The sequence below is a fragment of the Muntiacus reevesi genome, chromosome 2, assembly GCF_963930625.1.
Source record: "Muntiacus reevesi chromosome 2, mMunRee1.1, whole genome shotgun sequence".
Classification (NCBI taxonomy): domain Eukaryota; kingdom Metazoa; phylum Chordata; class Mammalia; order Artiodactyla; family Cervidae; genus Muntiacus; species Muntiacus reevesi.
This window is the reverse complement of record NC_089250.1, coordinates 255,354,843-255,373,962: the sequence shown is the minus strand read 5'-3', so window position 1 is coordinate 255,373,962 and position 19,120 is coordinate 255,354,843. Positions and strand designations below refer to the sequence as shown.

The window sequence follows — 19,120 nt, the reverse complement described above, 5'->3', positions numbered from 1 at the left end:
CAAAGAGGCGGACACGACTGAACAATTAAACTGAAGCATCACATTATTATTATTTTTTTTCTTAAAAAAATTTTTTTAAATTTTAATTGGAGTATAATTACAATATTGTGATGGTTTTTGCCATACAACAACATGAATCGGCCTGAGGTTTACATATTTTTAATAGTCCCCAGAGGTAAACGACTTTCTTTCTTGAAATATAACTGAGGACTTCCCTGGTCGTCCAGTGCAAAGGATCTGCCTGCCAATGCAGGAGACACAGGTTTGATCCCTGGTCTGGGAATGTCCCACACGCTGTGGTGCAACTAAGCCTGTTCTCTACAACTACTGAGCCCGTGCTCCGCAACAAGAGAAGCCACCACAATTCGAAGTCCATGCACTGCAGGGAGGAGTGGACGCTGCTCGCTGCAACTAGAGAAAGCCCATGTGCAGCAATGAAGACCCAGTGCAGTCAGTAAACAAAGAAATAAAATTTATATTAAAAAAATTAAAATATAAAATATTTATACATAAAAATATATTTAAAATGCTTAAATATAAAATAGTTATATAAAATATAAAATATTTAAAAATAAAATTTATATATATTTCATATATATATAATTTAAAGTATATATATATAAAACTAAAAATTCCTTAAATTGTTTAAGTGGTTTATCTATCTTCCCAATTCAGTCTTCGTTTTCTGAACAAACTGGTACCTTGAAATAAGGCACCATATGAGAACCCATGCCTGATGTCAGATTAACGGAGGCACGTTAATACTGTCATAATTACATTCTATTAAATTCTACCATTTAAGAATGAAACTTGTTCACTAAAACTAACCAGTAGCTGAAATAGCTCAGTTGGGAGAGCGTTAGACTGAAAACTAACCATTAATCATTGGACAAAGGATCTTTAACAGAGCTTACTTTTATGTATCCAAGCAGCGGTAGAGTTTGGCTAGATAACCTCCTTGGTATGTCTACTTCTGGATTAAGACGGTGCCGGTCAGGACACATCCTTCTGTCTCTGGAAAAAAAAGAACAGGATTTTAAGCCCAGAAAAAAAAATAATTTTCAACATGATTTTTAAAGTATCCTTCAAGACAATTAATCTATAATTGAAATTAGAGATGCTGTAAAGTAACCGTATTAAATCCTTTAGATGACACCAACAGTATGTAAATAAGTGGAAAGGAATCCTAAAAATTAACTGGCACTGACTAAACTTAAAGGACAGAGTTACTACATCATTTCTCCAGACAGCCTTAAATGTAATACGTAAATAAATAAAATGTACTTCCAAAATAAAGATTCTGAATCAGAAACACATCACCATAACCTACAACATTATAGGGGACTGGAATACAAAAGTAGGAAGTCAAGAAACACCTGGAGTAACAGGCAAATTTGGTCTTGGACTACAGAATGAAGCAGGGCAAAGGCTAATAGAGTTTTGCCAAGAGAATGCACTGGTCATAGCAAACACCCTCTTCCAACAACACAAGAGAAGACTCTACACATGGACATCACCAGATGGCCAACACCAAAATCAGATTGATTATATTCTTTGCAGTCAAAGATGGAGAAGCTCTATACAGTCAGCAAAAACAAGACAGGAGCTGACTGTGGCTCAGATCATGAACTCCTTATTGCCAAATTCAGACTTAAACTGAAGAAAGTAGGGAAAACCACTAGACCATTCAGGTATGACCTAAATCAAATCCCTTATGACTATACAGTGGAAGTGAGAAATAGATTTAAGGGACTAGATGTGATAGACAGAGTGCCTGATGAACTATGGACGGAGGTTTGTGACACTGTACAGGAGACAGGGATCAAGACCATCCCCATGGAAAAGAAATGCAAAAAGGCAAAATGGTTGTCTGAGGAGGCCTTAAAAATAGCTGTGAAATGAAGAGAAGCAAAAAGCAAAGGAGAAAAGGAAAGATATTCCCATTTGAATGCAGAGTTTCAAAGAATAGCCAGGAGAGATAAGAAAGCCTTCCTCAGCAATCAATGCAAAAAAACAGAGGAAAACAACAGAATAGGATGGACTAGAGATCTCTTCAAGAAAATTAGAGATACCAAGGGAACATTTCAGGCAAAGATGGGTTTGATAAAAGATAGAAATGGTATGGACCGAACAGAAGCAGAAGATATTAAGAAGAGGTGGCAAGAATACACAGAAGAACTGTACAAAAAAGATCTTCACCACCCAGATAATCACAATGGTGTGATCACTCACCTAGAGCCAGACATCCTGGAATGTGAAGTCAAGTGGGCCTTAGAAAGCATCACTACGAACAAAGCTAGTGGAGGTGATGGAATTCCAGTTGAGCTATTTCAAATCCTAAAAGATGACGCTGTGAAAGTGCTGCACTCAATATCCCAGCAAATTTGGAAAACTCAGCAGTGGCCACAGGACTGGAAAAGGTCAGTTTTCATTCCAGTCCCAAAGAAAGGCAATGACAAAGAATGCTCAAACTACCGCACAATTACACTCATCTCACACGCTAGTAATGTTCAAAATTCTCCAAGCCAGGCTTCAGCAATCCATGAACCATGAACTTCCAGATGTTCAAGCTGGTTTTAGAAAAGGCAGAGGAACCAGAGATCAAATTGCCAATATCTGCTGGATCATCGAAAAGGCAAGAGAGTTCCGGAAAAACATCTATTTCTGCTTTATTGACTATGCCAAAGCCTTCGACTGTGTGGATCACAATAAACTGTGGAAAATTCTGAAAGAGATAGCAATACCAGACCACCTGACCTGCCTCTTGAGAAACCTGTATGCAGGTCAGGAAGCAACAGTTAGAACCGGACATGGAACAACAGACTGGTTCCAAATAGGAAAAGGATGTATAATGTCAAGGCTGTATATTGTCACCCTGCTTACTTAACTTATATGCAGAGTACATCATGAGAAACGCTGGCCTGGATGAAGCACAAGCTGGAATCAAGACTGCCAGGACAAGTATCAATAACCTCAGATATGCAGATGACACCACCCTTGTGGCAGAAAGTGAAGAGGAACTAAAAAGCCTCTTGATGAAAGGAAAGATGAGTGAAAAAGTTGGCAAAAAGCTCAACATTCAGAAAACTAAGATCATGGCATCTGGTCCCACCACCTCATGGGAAATAGATGGGGAGACAGTGGAAACAGTGTCAGACTATTTTTGGGGGGCTCCAAAATCACTGCAGATGGTGACTGCAGCCATGAAATTAAAAGATGCCTACTCCTTGGAAGGAAAGTTATGACCAACCTAGACAGCATATTAAAAAGCAGAGACATTACTTTGCCAACAAAGGTCCATCTAGTCAAGGCTATGGTTTTTCCAGTGGTCATGTATGGATGTGAGAGTTGGACTGTGAAGAAAGCTGAGCGCCGAAAAATTGATGCTTTTGAACTGTGGTGTTGGAGAAGACTCTTGAGAGTCCCTTGGACTGCAAGGAGATCCAACCAGTCCATCCTAAAGGAGATCAGTCCTCGGTGTTCATTGAAAGGACTGATGCTGAAGCTGAAACTCCAATACTTTGGTCACCTCATGCATAGAGCTGACTCATTGGAAAAGACCCTGATGCTGGGAGGAGTTGGGGGCAGGAGGGGAAGGGGATGACAGAGGATGAGATGGCTGGATGGCATCACCGACTCGATGGGCATGGGTTTGGGTAAACTCCGGGAGTTGGTGATGGACAGGGAGGCCTGGCGTGCTGTGATTCATGGGGTCGCAAAGAGTCGGACAGGACTGAGTGACTGAACTGAACTGAACCTACAACAGAGGCCAATGAACCTCTAAACCAGGAGCCACCTAACCCAAACTGAGAAATAGTTAAAGTTTCAGTTTTAAAAGTTAGTATTTTATTTAAAAGCATTATGGAGATTGTTGCTAATAATGGGTATAGTGTACCACCATCAAAAAAATAAGTTAATTTCAACAGTTATCTTTAAATTCCATCCAGTAGATATCTATCAGACATCTACTACCTAGTCCCAGAGATCCACTGATCAGCTACTGGTATCGTGTCTGGATCCCTAAGAGAGTTCCTGAGTGCTAAGATATACCTGTGCTCTCCAAACTGATCCACAGAATCAATGCAGTTGTCAAAACTCCAGCAATGTTTTTGAAGAAAGTGACAAGCCTATACTAAAATGAATATGGAGATGCATTAGAATTAAAATGCCAAAAATAACCATTAAGAAGAGCCATGTTGGAGAACTTACATACCGTTTTCCAAGACCCACTACAGTTCAAGCTACCTTAAGAAGGTGCAGTACTGGTTTAAGAACAGGCGAGTAGACCAGTGTAACAGAGAGCAACCACAAATGGATCACATATACTGTTGTCTGTTTACGTCCAAGGCACCAACTCAGTGAGAATATGACAATTTCTTTTTTTTTACCTCCACCCCACCCATGATGATGTTTTAAGTAAAGAAAGCTGGAGCAAGGGATTATCCATATGGAAAAAAGTAAACCTTGTCCATGTCAAACACTATACACAAAAATTTATTCAATATAGATTACATACCTAGATGTGAAAGCTAACTCTATAAAGCTTCTGGAAGAAAACAGAGAAGAATGTCATAACCTAGAGATAGGCATATATTTCTTATCTAAGAACACACAAAAAATAGTAACTCTAAAATGCTTCATCAAAATTAAAAATATCTGTTCACTGAGACTCTTGAAAGAGTGAGGACTTCCCTGGCGGTTCAGTGGTTAAGAATCCACCTGACAATGCAGAGTACACAGGTTCAACCCCTGGTCTGGGAAGATTCCGCATGCCATGAGGCAACAAAGCCATGAGTCACAGGTACCGGGCCTGCGCTCTAGAGCCCGCAGCCACAACTACCGAGCCCGCGAGCCTCAGAACCCGTGCTCTGCAACAAGAGAAGCCACCAGTGAGAAGCCTGCGCACCACGACTAGAGAACAACCCCTGCTCGCTGCAGCTAGAGAAAGCCCGAGCACAGCAACGAAGACCCAGTGCAGCCAAAATTTATTAATTAATTGAAAGAGTGAAAAGGCAAGCCACAGACTGGGAGAAGATTCTCAATGCATATCTGCGTATCTCTGACAAAGCAATTATATCTAGAATAAACAAACTGCTCCTATAAACCCAGAACAGGCACTTCACAAAAAGGGACGGTCACATGTCCCACAATCATGTGGAAAGACATTCCATATCATGAATTCTTAGAGCAATACATATGAAAATCACAGTCACCTACCCCATGCCCCCACGAATACTAAGAGTTGGTGAAGATACAGAGCAGTTCAAACTCTCTCTTAACAACTGATGGGATGATAAAATGACCAACCACTCTGGTAAAGTACACACGTCTGCCTCATGACCCAGCAATCCCATTCCAAAGTATATACCCAAGAGAAATGGGTGCACATTTCCACAAAAAGACATGTACAAGAGTGTTCACAGCAGCTTTATACATAAAACAACTCACAGGCCCATCCAGAGGAGAATGAATGTAGATATAATCATACAATGGAATTCTGAGCCACAAAATAAATAAATAAAATACCAATATACAGACAAATGCCACAGATAGTTGGTTGAACATACCACAATTCCATTTATATAAAATTCAAAACTCAGCAAATTAGTCAGTGTTTGTAGATAAAACGAGGGTGGTTACTTCTGGAGGAGGAACAAACTGGGAAGGAGATGGAGAGGACCTTTAAGACGGTTCCTCAGGGCTGGGTATGGTTCACATGGGTTGCATTACCTATATAACCACCCTCAAGCTATAAATTTACCATCTGTGCAGCTTATTGCACATTGTATTTCAAAAAAAAAAGATGACTGGCTTACTTGCAAAAACCAAAAGCCTTAAGATACGGACAAAGAGGGCTTCTGGCTTTTCTATCTTCCTTGGCTTCCAGAACCCCCTCAGTAAACTTGTACAGCTCTGAAGGGATCTTGGCATCTGCTCGCTCCAAGTAGCGTAGGACCCCAACTGCATGGCAGGCATTTCTCTCCGACAGCAGCAAGACAGATTTGGTCTTTTTATCTCCCTGTTCGGCAGAACCCTTAAAATTGGGGGCGAATAAAGGAAGTGAATCATCCATACCAGTCTAAACAATAAAACTTTACAGACTCTAAGTTTGTCATTACGTGGAAAATGCCAGTGAAATATTAAATTATGCATATGAGTCAAACCTGTTCAGTTAAACTCTGAAAATGATCGGACATGCAATATAGGCGTCCACCGAAAATTTTTGGTGAGGAAGGAAAGCTGAAGTGAATAACACATGTGGCATCGGTGATGGCCAAGAGTGGGATGCAATCATCTGTTAAGGCTGGAGAAAAAGAAGTGACAATTTCAAGAGAGGATGGAATTTTTCCACACGTATTTCACAGAGAAAATTCCAGGAACCAAACTTCAAAACATTTATTTCATTTTACTGTTGAGATATAAGGAAACTTCTTTCCCATTTCTTTTCCCAAAATTTCAAAACTTGGTAATTAAATTTCAGAGAAAAATAGTCTCCTTTTTAACTTGAAAAATGCCTCTATTACAAATCTAAGATGCCCATGTAATGTTTTCACTTATTTAATACAAATTGACTTTTGTATTTCCAATACCAAATTTAGCATTTGTTTATGACAAGTTTCATCACAGGCATACATATATATGACAGTGATCCTTAAACTCGACTCCAGGGAGCACATCTAGACCAAGGGTTGCTGACCACTGCCCTGGAGATACCTGAATTTCACCTCAATATTAATTAATTGAAGTTAATTTTCATTTTGAAATTAACATTACTAATACATTCTCAGTAAATCTGAGAATGAGAAATTTGGAGAAGAAGTAAATAAATGAATCACAGAATAATTCCTATTAGTTCAGCCTTCTCTAAATAGAAGTAGAAATTAAAATACTTACCTAATACAATGTGAGAACCAGAACTTAACTTCTTCTCCCACTGTTCTAAAACACTTTTTAAATTAAAAATCATTTCTTTATGCATTTTCAAGCAAAATATGGAATTGCTTTCTACCACCTGAAAATGAAACCAAAGGGGCCAGTTCACACTCAGGAATATAAATTTAAGAGATAATTTTTCATCAATAATTATCTATATCAATATAAACCATTTAAAATTCTCTGTGAGGGTGTTACCTCACTGATCCACTAATTCTACAAATGAGATGGTTGTAAATTTAAATAAATATACTTTCAAAATTCTATTGTTTATATCTAAAAACTTGCTCCAGTGAAACAAATATTATTTTGCTAAAACTATTTTTCTTCCTTTTAAAATAATGTGTGCATACATATATGTGTGTGTGTGTATATATACTTATGTGTATGTGTACTTCCCTCTGTAGAGGTATATATATGAACACATGAAATTTATGGTACTACTGTTAATTTAAGAAGGGTTTTTTCACTACACCACCTAGTTCATTTTTGCTGAAATGTGGACGCACTACTGCTTCTTTTGTATGTGGCCTCGTTTCTACATTTAGTATTTATACACAATTAGATTAAATCTTTGGCCAATTTACTTGGCTTTTCTGGCTAAAATGATGATATATTTTACTGTTATCATCTCTATCTTCTTAAACAGAGGGAACAGAAGAGGCTGCCCCTTCGTCATGAACCGGATCCTTTTCACTCAGCCAGGTTGCCCTTGGCTCTGATGCTCTCAGGGTCAGGCCTCCTTGTCCTTTCTCACTGCCACCAGTTTTGCTTTATGGCAGAGCCTGTTCTGAGGTTGAATTTATAAAATTTTATTTTCTTGTCAAATATTTAACTATTCCAATAATTCTCTGACTCAAGATTCAACCACAGTGTAAATAAGCTATAAAAACGTTTTATGTGTGGAAGGGCTCACCTTACACACTATTTCTGTTTCAGCTACAGAAGAGGTGAAGATCAAGGTCTTCTCTGCCTGACTTGGGATGAAATCAAGAGTCTGGAGTAAAGTAGAAGTTTTTTCACATTCCAAGCAAAGATGCACTACCTGGTAAAGAAATGCAAAAATACTGGGACTTTTTAAAATGTTCACGGTGCTCCAGCTTTCCTTTTTATGGGAAAGTCATAATTTTAATAGAGAAGAAGGTAAAAAAAGCAATAGAAACTCAAATACATAATTCCAGGTTTGTATATGAAATCAGTGCAGTAATCTCTAAATATTAAGCCGTGAGTAAAGGTTACTGGCCTGTGCACACCAGCCCCCACCATGCACACCCACAACTCACTACCTGCTGGACGCAGCCGTACAGGGCAGCCTCTTCCATGGCCGTGATCACAATGTAGGGGTCGTTCATGAACTCTTTGATTAAATGCTCTATATGTCTGTTCCAATGAACTCCAACTGCAACAATCTGATGTGGGGCAGATTCCCGTTCTTCAACTTCAATGTTTTTTTTAAAGTTATCTAATATAGCAAACATCTAAAAAATTAGTATAATTAATTTCATTTTTATTTCAAAAGAAACTAAGAATTAAGTTTGACAGGATATAAAAGGTAAAGAGTTATATTTTCTGTTCTCAGAATGGGGAAAGTCTTTAAACATTAAAGCAAAAGCAAAAAAAAACAACAAAAAACTAAAAAGGAAAAATGTTAAATATACACAAAATTAAAACAAACATCATCTGGGTATATATGGATAACACAGGTAACAAAGGATTAATTTGCTGTTGTCGTCACTAAGTTGTGTCCAACTCTTCACGATCCCACAGACTGCAGCATGCCAAGCTTCCCTGTCCTTCACTATCTCCCAGAGTCTATGCGAACTCATGTCCATTGAGTCGGTAATACCAACCAACCTTCTCATCCTCTGTGGCCCCCTTCTCCTCTTGCCCTCAATCTTTCCCAGAATCAGGGGTAACAAAGCTAACAAAGGATTAATCGCCTTATATAAAAACTTCTATTGTACAAACTAGGTAGAAAAAGATAATCCCACTGAAAGAAAACAAAGGAAATGAAACAGCAGCTCACAGAAGAAAGGGTACAAATGGCCAGTATGAATCAATGCTTAATTTAGGAAACTGTCAAGGACACAGAGATTAAGTGACTCAGACTCCACGTGTAACAAGCAACCTGGAAAAGGAAGCTGGCCCAGGGCCCCTACTGCTGGGGTCCAGCATGTATGGCCTCTGGTCCACTGCCTGATGGAGTGCAAATTCATCTACACTTTCAGAAGGGCCAGTGTACAAGGCAGCGGTCCAGATGTTAACAAATAAGAACTGAGACTTTAGAGGAGTTCAGGAACCCTGCCCAGACCCACAGTCAGGAAGTAACAAAGCCTGGACTGGACCCTGGGGCCATCACTGCCCCCACAGGAATGCTCCAGGCTGTCACATGACACTGCTTCCAACAAATGCCTTCTAAGAATTCACAGCCTCTGATCCATTAATCCCCTTCCCAGGAAATTATCCTAAGAAAAATGTGTGCAAAAAAGATGTGTTTCTTCAGCCATACACACACACACACACACACACACACACATGATCCTAAATATCCAAATATAAGGCAGTTATAAAATAAATTATGTTACGCCCATAGGATTCAACATTAAGTGGCCAGTAACAGTCATGCTATGGAACAGTGAGTAACAACACTCAAAATGCTGTTCACTGGGATGCAAGTTACAAACTAACACACAAAATAGGTCCTGATAATATTAATTATATGTATCAACAGACACCAGAATTACAAAAAGGAAAGAAATACTCTAAATTAGAACAACTAATTACCTCTGAGCATTAAGACTACACATGTGGGGGGTTTTCAAGTATTCTCTACTTCCCAAATTTTCTAAAACAAAATTATTGATTTTATAACCAGAAAAATATTAAGTATTTTAGAAAAATCTTCCTAGGAAAGAATTTTTGCTTTTCAAAGCACTTTAACATTGGGTAGAAAATTCAGATAAACGTTCTCTCATCTTAATTATAGCAATTAAAGGGATAATTTTTTTAGATTAACCAGCTTCTTCCCAACTAAACACATTTCCTGATTTCTAAAAGACTTTCAATCTTCTCTCTCTCTATATATATATATACATATATGTAAATATTTCTAAGTAGTAATGACATCTAAATGAACAAGACACACTTACTTGCTCATTAGCTTCAGAGAGTAATACTTCCACCTCATCCAAAACTAGGTGACAGAGCCTAAGAAATAATAAGCTCTGATACTGGAGAAGTCTCAGGAGACTATGTGGTGTTGCAACAATCATATCGCCTACATTTTAAAAGAAAACAGAGTTAACACTTTAGATTTTCCACAAGTGTTTCTAACATTTCCTTTGCTAAAATTTCACACACTTTCTAGAAATGCCTTTTAATAAAATAAAAACCTGTTTTTCTTACTCAGGTGGGTACACAAGAGGCCTGTGTTTTCTGATTAAATACCTGGGTTTCCACCAGGTTTTGAGTTCCTGCAAGGCAGGGTGGGGTTTTAGTCAACACTAAATAAACAGCAGGTGTTTACTGCATAGTTGATAAATGAATGAAAAGACAGAGCTTTCTCAGTAAAACAGATGGTAAGTCAAGAGTAAACCTTGACTACCTACACAGATACATAATTGATAAGTGAGGTCGGCCAACACACAAGCCCCGTGTTCGGGTGGCTCCCGGGTCTGCTTGATCCCGGCTGCACTGTGTTCTCTAGGGAAACCAAATAGCCTGGAAAGGCTGCTTACACCCCCTTGGAAGCTTCACATTTTTGGCTTCATCTTTGTGGAGTCCGATTGTTAACAACACAGGATGAAGAGGCCTGGAGGACGCTCTATAGTCTCCCAATAATTCAAAAATAAATTGGGCCTTTTTCCACCCAGGGCACACGATGACTGCCAGAGGCTGCAAAGACAAAAATTTCAACGTAATTTTGGACAAAGGTTAAAACCACAGAGAGTGTATGTAAAAGCATGCAGAACACCACCCTGTATGCAGTAAGCACTGTTTTTGCCATCATCACTGTCACGTAGGTCAGAGAAGCCAAAACACAATCTCACTAGAATGGAGGCAGACACAGTGACTCAGCTTCTGACAGGGTCTGAACTAAAAACCACTTATGCACAAGTAAAAATCATTTCATCTGTAAAGTTCCCTTACAGGCGGGCGAGGTCCTATCTCATTTCAGAGGAGCAGCCGGGGGCGCAGCTGCCCAAGGCTGCGCAGCTAAACATACAGTAGCAACAGGATTTCACGTCAGGCGATCTGGCTCCAGACTGCCTGTTTCTAAGCACAAGGATGAACTAACGGCCTCCTGAAAAGGGCTGTGGAAAAGGTTAACATCTCCTCCTTAGGAGAGCAAGATTCCCGCTGCACCGCCTGAATCCTGCCCTCCTCTATCCCTCAGGGCTCTCTCTAGAAGGGACACTGTCTGCCAACACCTTCCTGAACACACAGCTTCTGTTATGCAGATCCAGGCAAGCACCAGCTTCCGGGGCTCACGCCTAAATGCAGGCTGACCCTGGAGATACAGACAAAACAGCAGGGCCACAAGCGGCACACCCAGACATTCCTTCCTGGCCCGGCCAGGGGCCAATCTCAACACAAGCTGCCTCTCATCAGTGGGGTCAGCTGCTACCTGAGTGACATAAATGCATCCACTTAATATTATTAAGTCAATACATCATAACACAGACAATGCAGATTTCTAAAGAAAACTCATAAAACCACAAGGCATAATTACATAAACCAGTATCTTTTCTAAGATGAAATCTGTACCGCTATTTTTCACCTTATAATGAGTGATGGAACCACCCGTAGTGTATCTCTGGGGAGAAGAGCTGAGACAGATCACACTCATCAGTTCCCTGACAGTCAGACCCCAACAAAGCGGATGGTACTCCACCCACCCCCCCACCACTGGAGTCTCACATCCACCTCTCCCCTTTCCATCTGGCTTCTCAGCTACTTTCTAATTCTTACACTTGGGAAAAATAAAGTAGGATTCCAAAACAGTGAATAGGGACAAGATAACAGAAAATCTAAATTCATGGGACTTCCTTGTGGTCTAGTGGTTAAGAATCTGCCTTTCAATGCAGGGGATGTGGGTTTGATCCCTGGCCAGGGAATTAAGATCCCACATGCTGTGGAGTAACTAAGCCCGCACACTGAACTACCCGAACACTAAACTACTGAGGCCTTGAGCTTGGAAGCCCACACACAATTCACGAGTCCATGCACTGCAACTAGAGAGTCTGTGCGCCACAACGAAAGATCCCACATGCCACAACTAAGACCTCATGCAGCCAAATAAATAAAAAATTTTTAAAAGATAATCTAAATTCAAATCCCACGTCTTGTCACACTTGTCAGCAGGTAAGGACTTTTTATGAGCTTAATTTTCTCACCTATAAAATAGTGAAGACAACAGTCTGACCATCTCAAGGGGTTGCTGTGACAATTAGATTCAGTCAGTGAAATAATTCTATAAACTGTATATTCATCACCAAAAGCCAGGACTCTCCTGACTCAAGACAACTGCCAACAACTAGGGATTCTCGGTAAGAATCAGTGTCTGTGTTGAGAAGAGTTTCTCACAGGACAGTCTCTGTCCTCAGTTTTAACGTAACCTAAACTTAACCAAAAGTCAGGCGTCAAGTTTAAAATAAATTTTTAACCCATTTTGTTGAAAAACAAAACTGTCTTCAACTTACTCCATTTCTACTTGGCAAAGACTTGTAGCAGCCGCCTGTTTGCAGAATCGTAAGCATTGGTGGAAGGTACAACAAAGGGTCATTTCCACAGTGAGAAATGACCACCACGTCGTAGCCACGTGCTATGGGAGGCCAAGAGTAAGATTCAGTGTGGCTGGGGCCTGGAAACTTATTTCTTTGAAGAGCCTACAAAACATCAATGACAACCAAGACAATAAAGTACAGAAAGCTAACAGACCCTTCTCATTGCTTACCTTATCCCAACAACAAGTACTCACTGCTCAATCTGGGATTTTCCAACACCTAACTCAGTAAGTCCCCCCAGATATTGTCCAGCAGTGAACTCCTGCTCAAAGAGACTCTGCTTTTCTGGGCTTCAAACTGAAAGGATCCAACAGGCAGTGTGTTGAAGGACCAGGTGTTTAATGCTTACCAGAGCAAGTGTGTGGTTTCTCATCCTCCTTCTGATAATCTGCTAGTGCATCAGCTCCACTAGCAAAGGTTTTTTTTTTAATCCCCCAAAACAAACATGCCTTTTGTTTGCTTATTTTTGTATGTAACTGTCACCAGGCCCCAAATGTTCTACAGAGCTCTCCAGCCACATGGATGAGCTCCTCCACAAGGCTGAAAGCACCAGCCAGCCCGTTGGTTCTCTGAAGACCTCATCCCCCAGCCCTGAGCCCCAGCTGTACCTGGGACTGGGATTTTCCTGCAACGTCACCTCTTCTCTATAACTTTTTCAGGTGAATTTCTTGGTTTGGTGGAGAACAGGTTTTGGCAGCTTCTCAACAAAGCATACAGAAGAAGGAAATTTCAGACTTTGCAAATGTGAAAATGCTTTCATTTCATCCTCACTCTTCACTAGTGGTTTGGCCAGGGACTTCCATGTTGGAAGTCACTTTTCACCAGTGTTTTGGAGTCAGTGTTCCTCTGGTGACCCGCGGACAAGTCTGAAGCTCTTCTGATTTCTGACCCTTCCAGGGATGGGTTTCTTCTCCCTGGAAGCTTTCAGCATCTCTGAATCCCTTTCAATTCAGATGCTTCGTAGCAATGTGTCCATGTTCTTGCTCCTCAGCTGTTCTGGGTCTGTGGTCAGCAAACTCTCTTAATTTAGAAAGCCATATCCATTAAGTCCAGGGAGTGTCCATGTGCTATGCTCAGGATTTTCTGCCCTCTTTCATCACTCTTTCTAGAAATCCTTTTCAGATATGAGACCTCAAGTTGATTCTCAAATTCCCTTTTCCCCTCATTTCCATTTTTCTGTTCTACTTTCTGATGTTAACTTCTATTTTACCTGTTACTTCTATTTTTCTTTCTATAGCATTTTTAATTCCTAAGACCCCTTTTTTATCTGTTTCTCTTTTTTATAGCACCTTATTATTGTTAAAGCCAAGCAATATCTTCTCTTATCTCTAAGGATATCTATTTTCTCATGTTTTCTTTCACTCCCTACATCGTTTGTTTCTTTCAGAGTTTGTTTTCCTTTTTCCTTAGGGGAAGGCTTTCTTCAAAATGTCCAAGGATCCCTGGAGACTGCTCACATCAAGGACACTAAATGCTGGGCTACACCTGTAGGCAGGCTGGAGCTCAGCACCACGTCAGAGTCCCATCACTGAAGGGAGACGGGCAGCAAGCAGGCATTTTTACTGGGAGGGTTGAACAACAGCGTTGCCTGAAGGTTCTTCTCGAGGGTCATTCAGTTTCTCCAAACAGAACCTCCAATGTCCTTCCTGAGAACCTGGCTGTTGATGCTCAAGAAAGAAGGCGGGCAGGTCAGTGCCCTCCCCACGTCACCCCTCCTCAGGGGTCAGCCACCCTCTGCTGCTGCTCTTCCACCTTCCAAAAGCCTGTAAGAAATTTCCTGTCCAATAAAGACTTCTATTCATCCTTGTGGGTTTTTAAAAAAAATTTTTTTTTAATATCAAGAGGGAAGCAGATAAACATGATTTAAACTGATGCTCTAAACTGATGATCTAAGTGAAACCACAGTTCTAGAACGCAATTCTGAAGAGGATGCAGAGAACATTCTAACTGCCCCGACTGCTTGTGCTCCTTCTGAGCGCCTTTTCAGAGGCACATTTGAGAACTTATTTCACTAGAGCACTTAGGTTTCTCCACAAAAAGAATTATTCACTTATAAGAAGTTAACCTGGACTTTAAGACTAAATGAGAAATTAATAACAAAATCTTAAAAGGGAATTTCAAAAGCAAAGAAATTATGGAAATGCAACCTCAGAACTGTTTATTAAAAATCTCTCTACATTACAACAGGTCAGAGTTCCTTTATGAATCCCATCACCTTTTTCAGGTCTGTTGAGAGTGGTGCTGTCTCGATGGACAAGCAGGGCTCAACCCTGTTTCGCAAAACTGCCATGGTCTGCTGGGACCCCGACTTCAGCTTCTGCAACTAAGAACACAGGTGTTAGATGGCTCTGCCCGATGCTGTTAGCATAGAATACCAAGAACTTTACAGAGACGAAGAGGACATCAGAGTCTGGTTTCAGTGTAAAACCCTAGGTTTATATGCTTATCAAAACCCATCAAAATGACCAAAATGAAAGGAAGATTATCTATTACCCAAACAGAAAAAGAGCCATGTCTCTAAAGCAGTAATTTATTAGATAATTTCTAAAAGTACATCTTCAGGTAAAGTTCTCCATGCAAGGAATTTTTCTTCATATCTAAAATTTAGAGGAAAGGAGGGGTGGGATTTAAAGAGTAAACAGCTTTTTCTTTTGGCGGCAGGGGTTGGAGGGGGAGTTGCAATACCTGCTGCAGATCAGAGATTCCGTCAGCTCTTAAAGGATCAGGATTTAAAAACTGCAGTAACCTATAAAATAATCAAAGGGATCATTTGAAGGAAAAAGAAGTGCTCTTTAGTTCTGCTATCACTCTGTATCTTCCTTGACAGAGGTAACATGAACTACAGGCATGGCCATGGCATTACCACTTGCTCTGTTTCACCCTGTCCATTGCTACACAAGGGCTTTGGCGGGTCTGCCGGTCTCATGTTGCCCATTCTCCCTCCCCCACTGGGCCCTGCTCTGCACAGCAGTGCCAATCCCAGGACCACTTGCTCTGGACAAGGAGAAAGAGTGCATGATCACTCACTTGTGTTCCTTCTAAGAAACCCACTGCCTCCTTCCTTTTCTGCTGTTTAATCTTCAATCACTTCAAGGTTCTTTGGGACCCACAACAGACTGATAGAATAACTGATGTCATTTCATCAGAGGGTTCTAAGTAAAGGGCATGAGGCTGAAAGAAATGAGCTACATGGATAACACAAAGTCTTTGGTTCAAGGAAAATAACGTGTTGGAGCATCACTACTTCCAGGTATTAGGTGGAGGGATGCCTGGGTAAGAGGATGTCAACTCTGGTGCATTAACAACCATCCCAAGACCCGTGGACTCCATGGGGCAACGTTCAGAGCCCTTGGCCATGGACACCATGAGGCCCTCCTGCTGGGATGTCACAGGGCCACAGAGCAGCCTCCAGGGAGTCAGGACACCAAGATGGCCATATGGTCAACGACCCTCTCCCCCGCCATCCCAGTTAGCAGCCACTGTACCATCTACCCACTTCTGAACTGCCTTAGATGCTTTGCCACTCTGATGGCTTCAGCGCAGCCACAGTTACATGGAATGTGAGAGTGTTTTTAGGCTGGTAAGGTAAGAAATCATAAAAATTTGTACAAAAATACTTCGTGGATTAAACAAGTATAAAATGAAGAGATTCCTCTACTGTTAACAACTACCAAGTGAGTACTTTGTGAATCTGGCAGGACAGGAAAAAAAAAGAAACGTCCCAAGCTCCACACTATAAATACCTACTTTCTCCAGCAGGTGGTAGATCCATTTAACATCTGAAAACTAGGAAGAAAGCAAGGGCCAACCCATGTAAAATCAACAGCCCCATAAGATCAACTATACTTAATTTGGTTCATAAAATTGTTCACTTGACAAGAGATTCAGGAAGGGGAGGCAGAGAATGACTATTTATAGTAGAACAAAACTTTTACACAGAAAAATCTGCCCTAGTAAATGAAAAAGAAAAAACTAACCTCAAAGCCTGCAGACACTGTGTATGTGCAGTGTTATGCTCAGTTGCTTCAGCCGTGTCTGACTCTTTGTGGCCCTAAGGACCGTACCCTGCCAGGCTCCTCTGTCCATGGGATTTTCCAGGCAAGAATACTGGAGTGGGTTGCCATGCCCTCCTCCAGGGGATCTTCCTGAACCAGGAATAGAACCTGTGTTTCTTGTGTCTCCTGCACTGCAGGTGGATTCTTTACCCACTGAGTCACTGGGAATGCAGGTTTGAAATTAATAATAAAATCACATACAGATTCTTCCTGCTTATAATTTTTCTACAATTATTTCAATAAAAAATTGAGGCCAAGAAAAAAAATCCATACTTCACACAGCCATTCTTCTCATTGTATTCTTTCTTCTCAGCTGATCTAAGTGGCTTCTCACTTGACTTTTGACACGAAGCACTAAAAATCAAAAACATTTGCTAAAATTTCTGAATCCATTTACTCCGAATCTGAAAATACCTTTATTTTCTGGGAGAAAATTTGAGAAGTACCACTACAGAATAAGTGGATCAACTTAAGTAAATTCTTTGAGAACTGAAACTGAGTCCTTTGAGTATGAAGACCATTTTGACAGTCCTCGGGCTGCCAAGAGCAAGCCCCCTACAGCCTCTCTCCCTTACGGATTACAATGAGAAACTCGGAATGAAGTATGAAACTATAGGGGAGGAAGACCCAACGTGAAAAACCACCCAAGTCATGGAGAGTGTCCTGGCTTTCACATTTCTCTATCTCTTGGTGTTGACATGAGGGTGGCCCAAGTTGCAGAATGGTGCAGAGGATGCAGACGTCAAAAAACCTGAGAACGTCTCTACCCTCATCCCTCAGTATCTGCAGGGTACTGATTCCAGGAGCCCCAGGGATACTGAAATCCAAGGATGTGCAAGTCCCTTATATAATATAGTGTAGTACAGTGGACCCTCCACAACCAAGGAATCTGCATCAGTGCATGTGCAGGAGCTTCAGATGAGGACGGCTGAACATATTTCAAGCCAGCGAACAGAGAAGAGGGGCCTGAGACCAGAGGGTGTGAGGAATCCTGGCCCTCTCCCCTCCTGTTCTAAGCCCAAGGCCAGCTCTGATCACGGAGATGCACGCAGTGGTGCTAATCACACATACAGTCACTTAAAACCCCAAGAGAAAACTTCTCCCTCCCTCTAATGAACCAGGAAATGGGGACCCAGTGGTCTAGAGACTGGATGAGGAAAAATTTCCATCTTTTCTTCTTCTTTTATTTCTATTGCTATTTTATTCCATAAGCAGCCCCAGTCACACTAACTGCATGGTAGCTTCTCCACAACAACAACAACAACAACAAAAAACCATCTATCTGGTCAGAGGAACAGGGAGTGAGAACATCTAGAAAATGGTGAATGTGAGGAAAAGTCCTGGGGAAAAAAAGAGATAGAGAGCTGGGGGTGGGGGGGAACCCCATACCCACCCCAAGTCCCACTCCGATCCCAAGCTGAGTGTGTCCATTACAGGCCCAAAGCAGTGGACCAAAGAGTTGGAAACAGTGTCACAATCACCACCCACAGCAAGTGAGACAGAGTTTGAGGTCTGAACCTTAAGGGAATGATGACCTCCTGCTAAAACAACAAAATCAACATTCTCCAGAAGACTCTACAGCAGAGTCTCATGCCATAATATTCCAAGTATCTAGAGTACAATCCAAAATTACTCAACATACAATGAATAAGGAAAATCAGATCAGCTGCAGAGGGAAAAAATAACCAACAGGGGCCAACCCCACAGATGTGTGAATTATAAAGCACCCTACAGGAGCTATTATAACCAAGCTCCATAAGAAAAGGAAAGGTGAGCACTCTTAAATGACACAATCAGAATTTTATTTTCTTCTCAGCAAAAATATAAACTATAAAAAAATCAAATGAAAATTTTAGAACAAAAAAATATAATACATCAGATAAAAAATTCAGTGGATGAGCTTAGTAAAATGGAGATAATAGAAGTGACAATTAAATTAAACACAGAGCAGTAGAATCATTAATATGAAGAACAGCAAGAAAAAATTAAAAAATGAACAGAGCCTCAGAGACATTTGTCTTCTAAGAGTCTCAAAAGGGAAGAAAATGACAGGTGCAGAAAAACTATTTGTAGACTAACACAGGTGAATGCTTATCAAATCTGATGAAAAGACTGCTGCTGCTGCTCAGCTGCAGTGCAGTCGTGTCTGACTCTGTGCGACCCTAAGGACTGCAGCCTGCCAGGCTCCCCTGTGCATGGGATTCTCTAGGCAAGAGTACTAAAGTGGGTTGCCATACCCTCCTCCAGGGGATTTTCCCATCCCAGGGATCGAACCTGGGTCTCCTGCATTGCAGGCGGTTTCTTTACCACTGAGCCACCAGGGAAGCCCCAATGAAAAGACAGAAA

At 40.9% G+C, this 19,120-nt stretch overlaps 1 protein-coding gene across 11 annotated transcripts in view; it reads right to left on the bottom strand.

Moving 5' to 3' along the window:
• Positions 1-19,120, bottom strand: part of TDRD12 (tudor domain containing 12) — a 76,077-nt gene that overhangs the window by 19,035 nt on the left and 37,922 nt on the right. For 9 of the 11 annotated variants that reach the window (XM_065925737.1, XM_065925735.1, XM_065925736.1 and 6 more), the window contains 12 exons: positions 17,048-17,128; positions 15,405-15,465; positions 14,935-15,042; positions 12,636-12,821; positions 10,671-10,827; positions 10,083-10,210; positions 8,220-8,411; positions 7,850-7,978; positions 6,895-7,012; positions 6,165-6,304; positions 5,817-6,034; positions 915-1,014 (listed from right to left, as the gene is read on the bottom strand). In XM_065925737.1, coding sequence (XP_065781809.1) covers positions 915-1,014; positions 5,817-6,034; positions 6,165-6,304; positions 6,895-7,012; positions 7,850-7,978; positions 8,220-8,411; positions 10,083-10,210; positions 10,671-10,827; positions 12,636-12,821; positions 14,935-15,042; positions 15,405-15,465; positions 17,048-17,128 — 1,618 coding nt within the window. The remainder of the gene's footprint in view (positions 1-914; positions 1,015-5,816; positions 6,035-6,164; positions 6,305-6,894; positions 7,013-7,849; positions 7,979-8,219; positions 8,412-10,082; positions 10,211-10,670; positions 10,828-12,635; positions 12,822-14,934; positions 15,043-15,404; positions 15,466-17,047; positions 17,129-19,120) is intronic. The other 2 variants (XM_065925738.1, XM_065925739.1) reach the window with 2 other exon arrangements.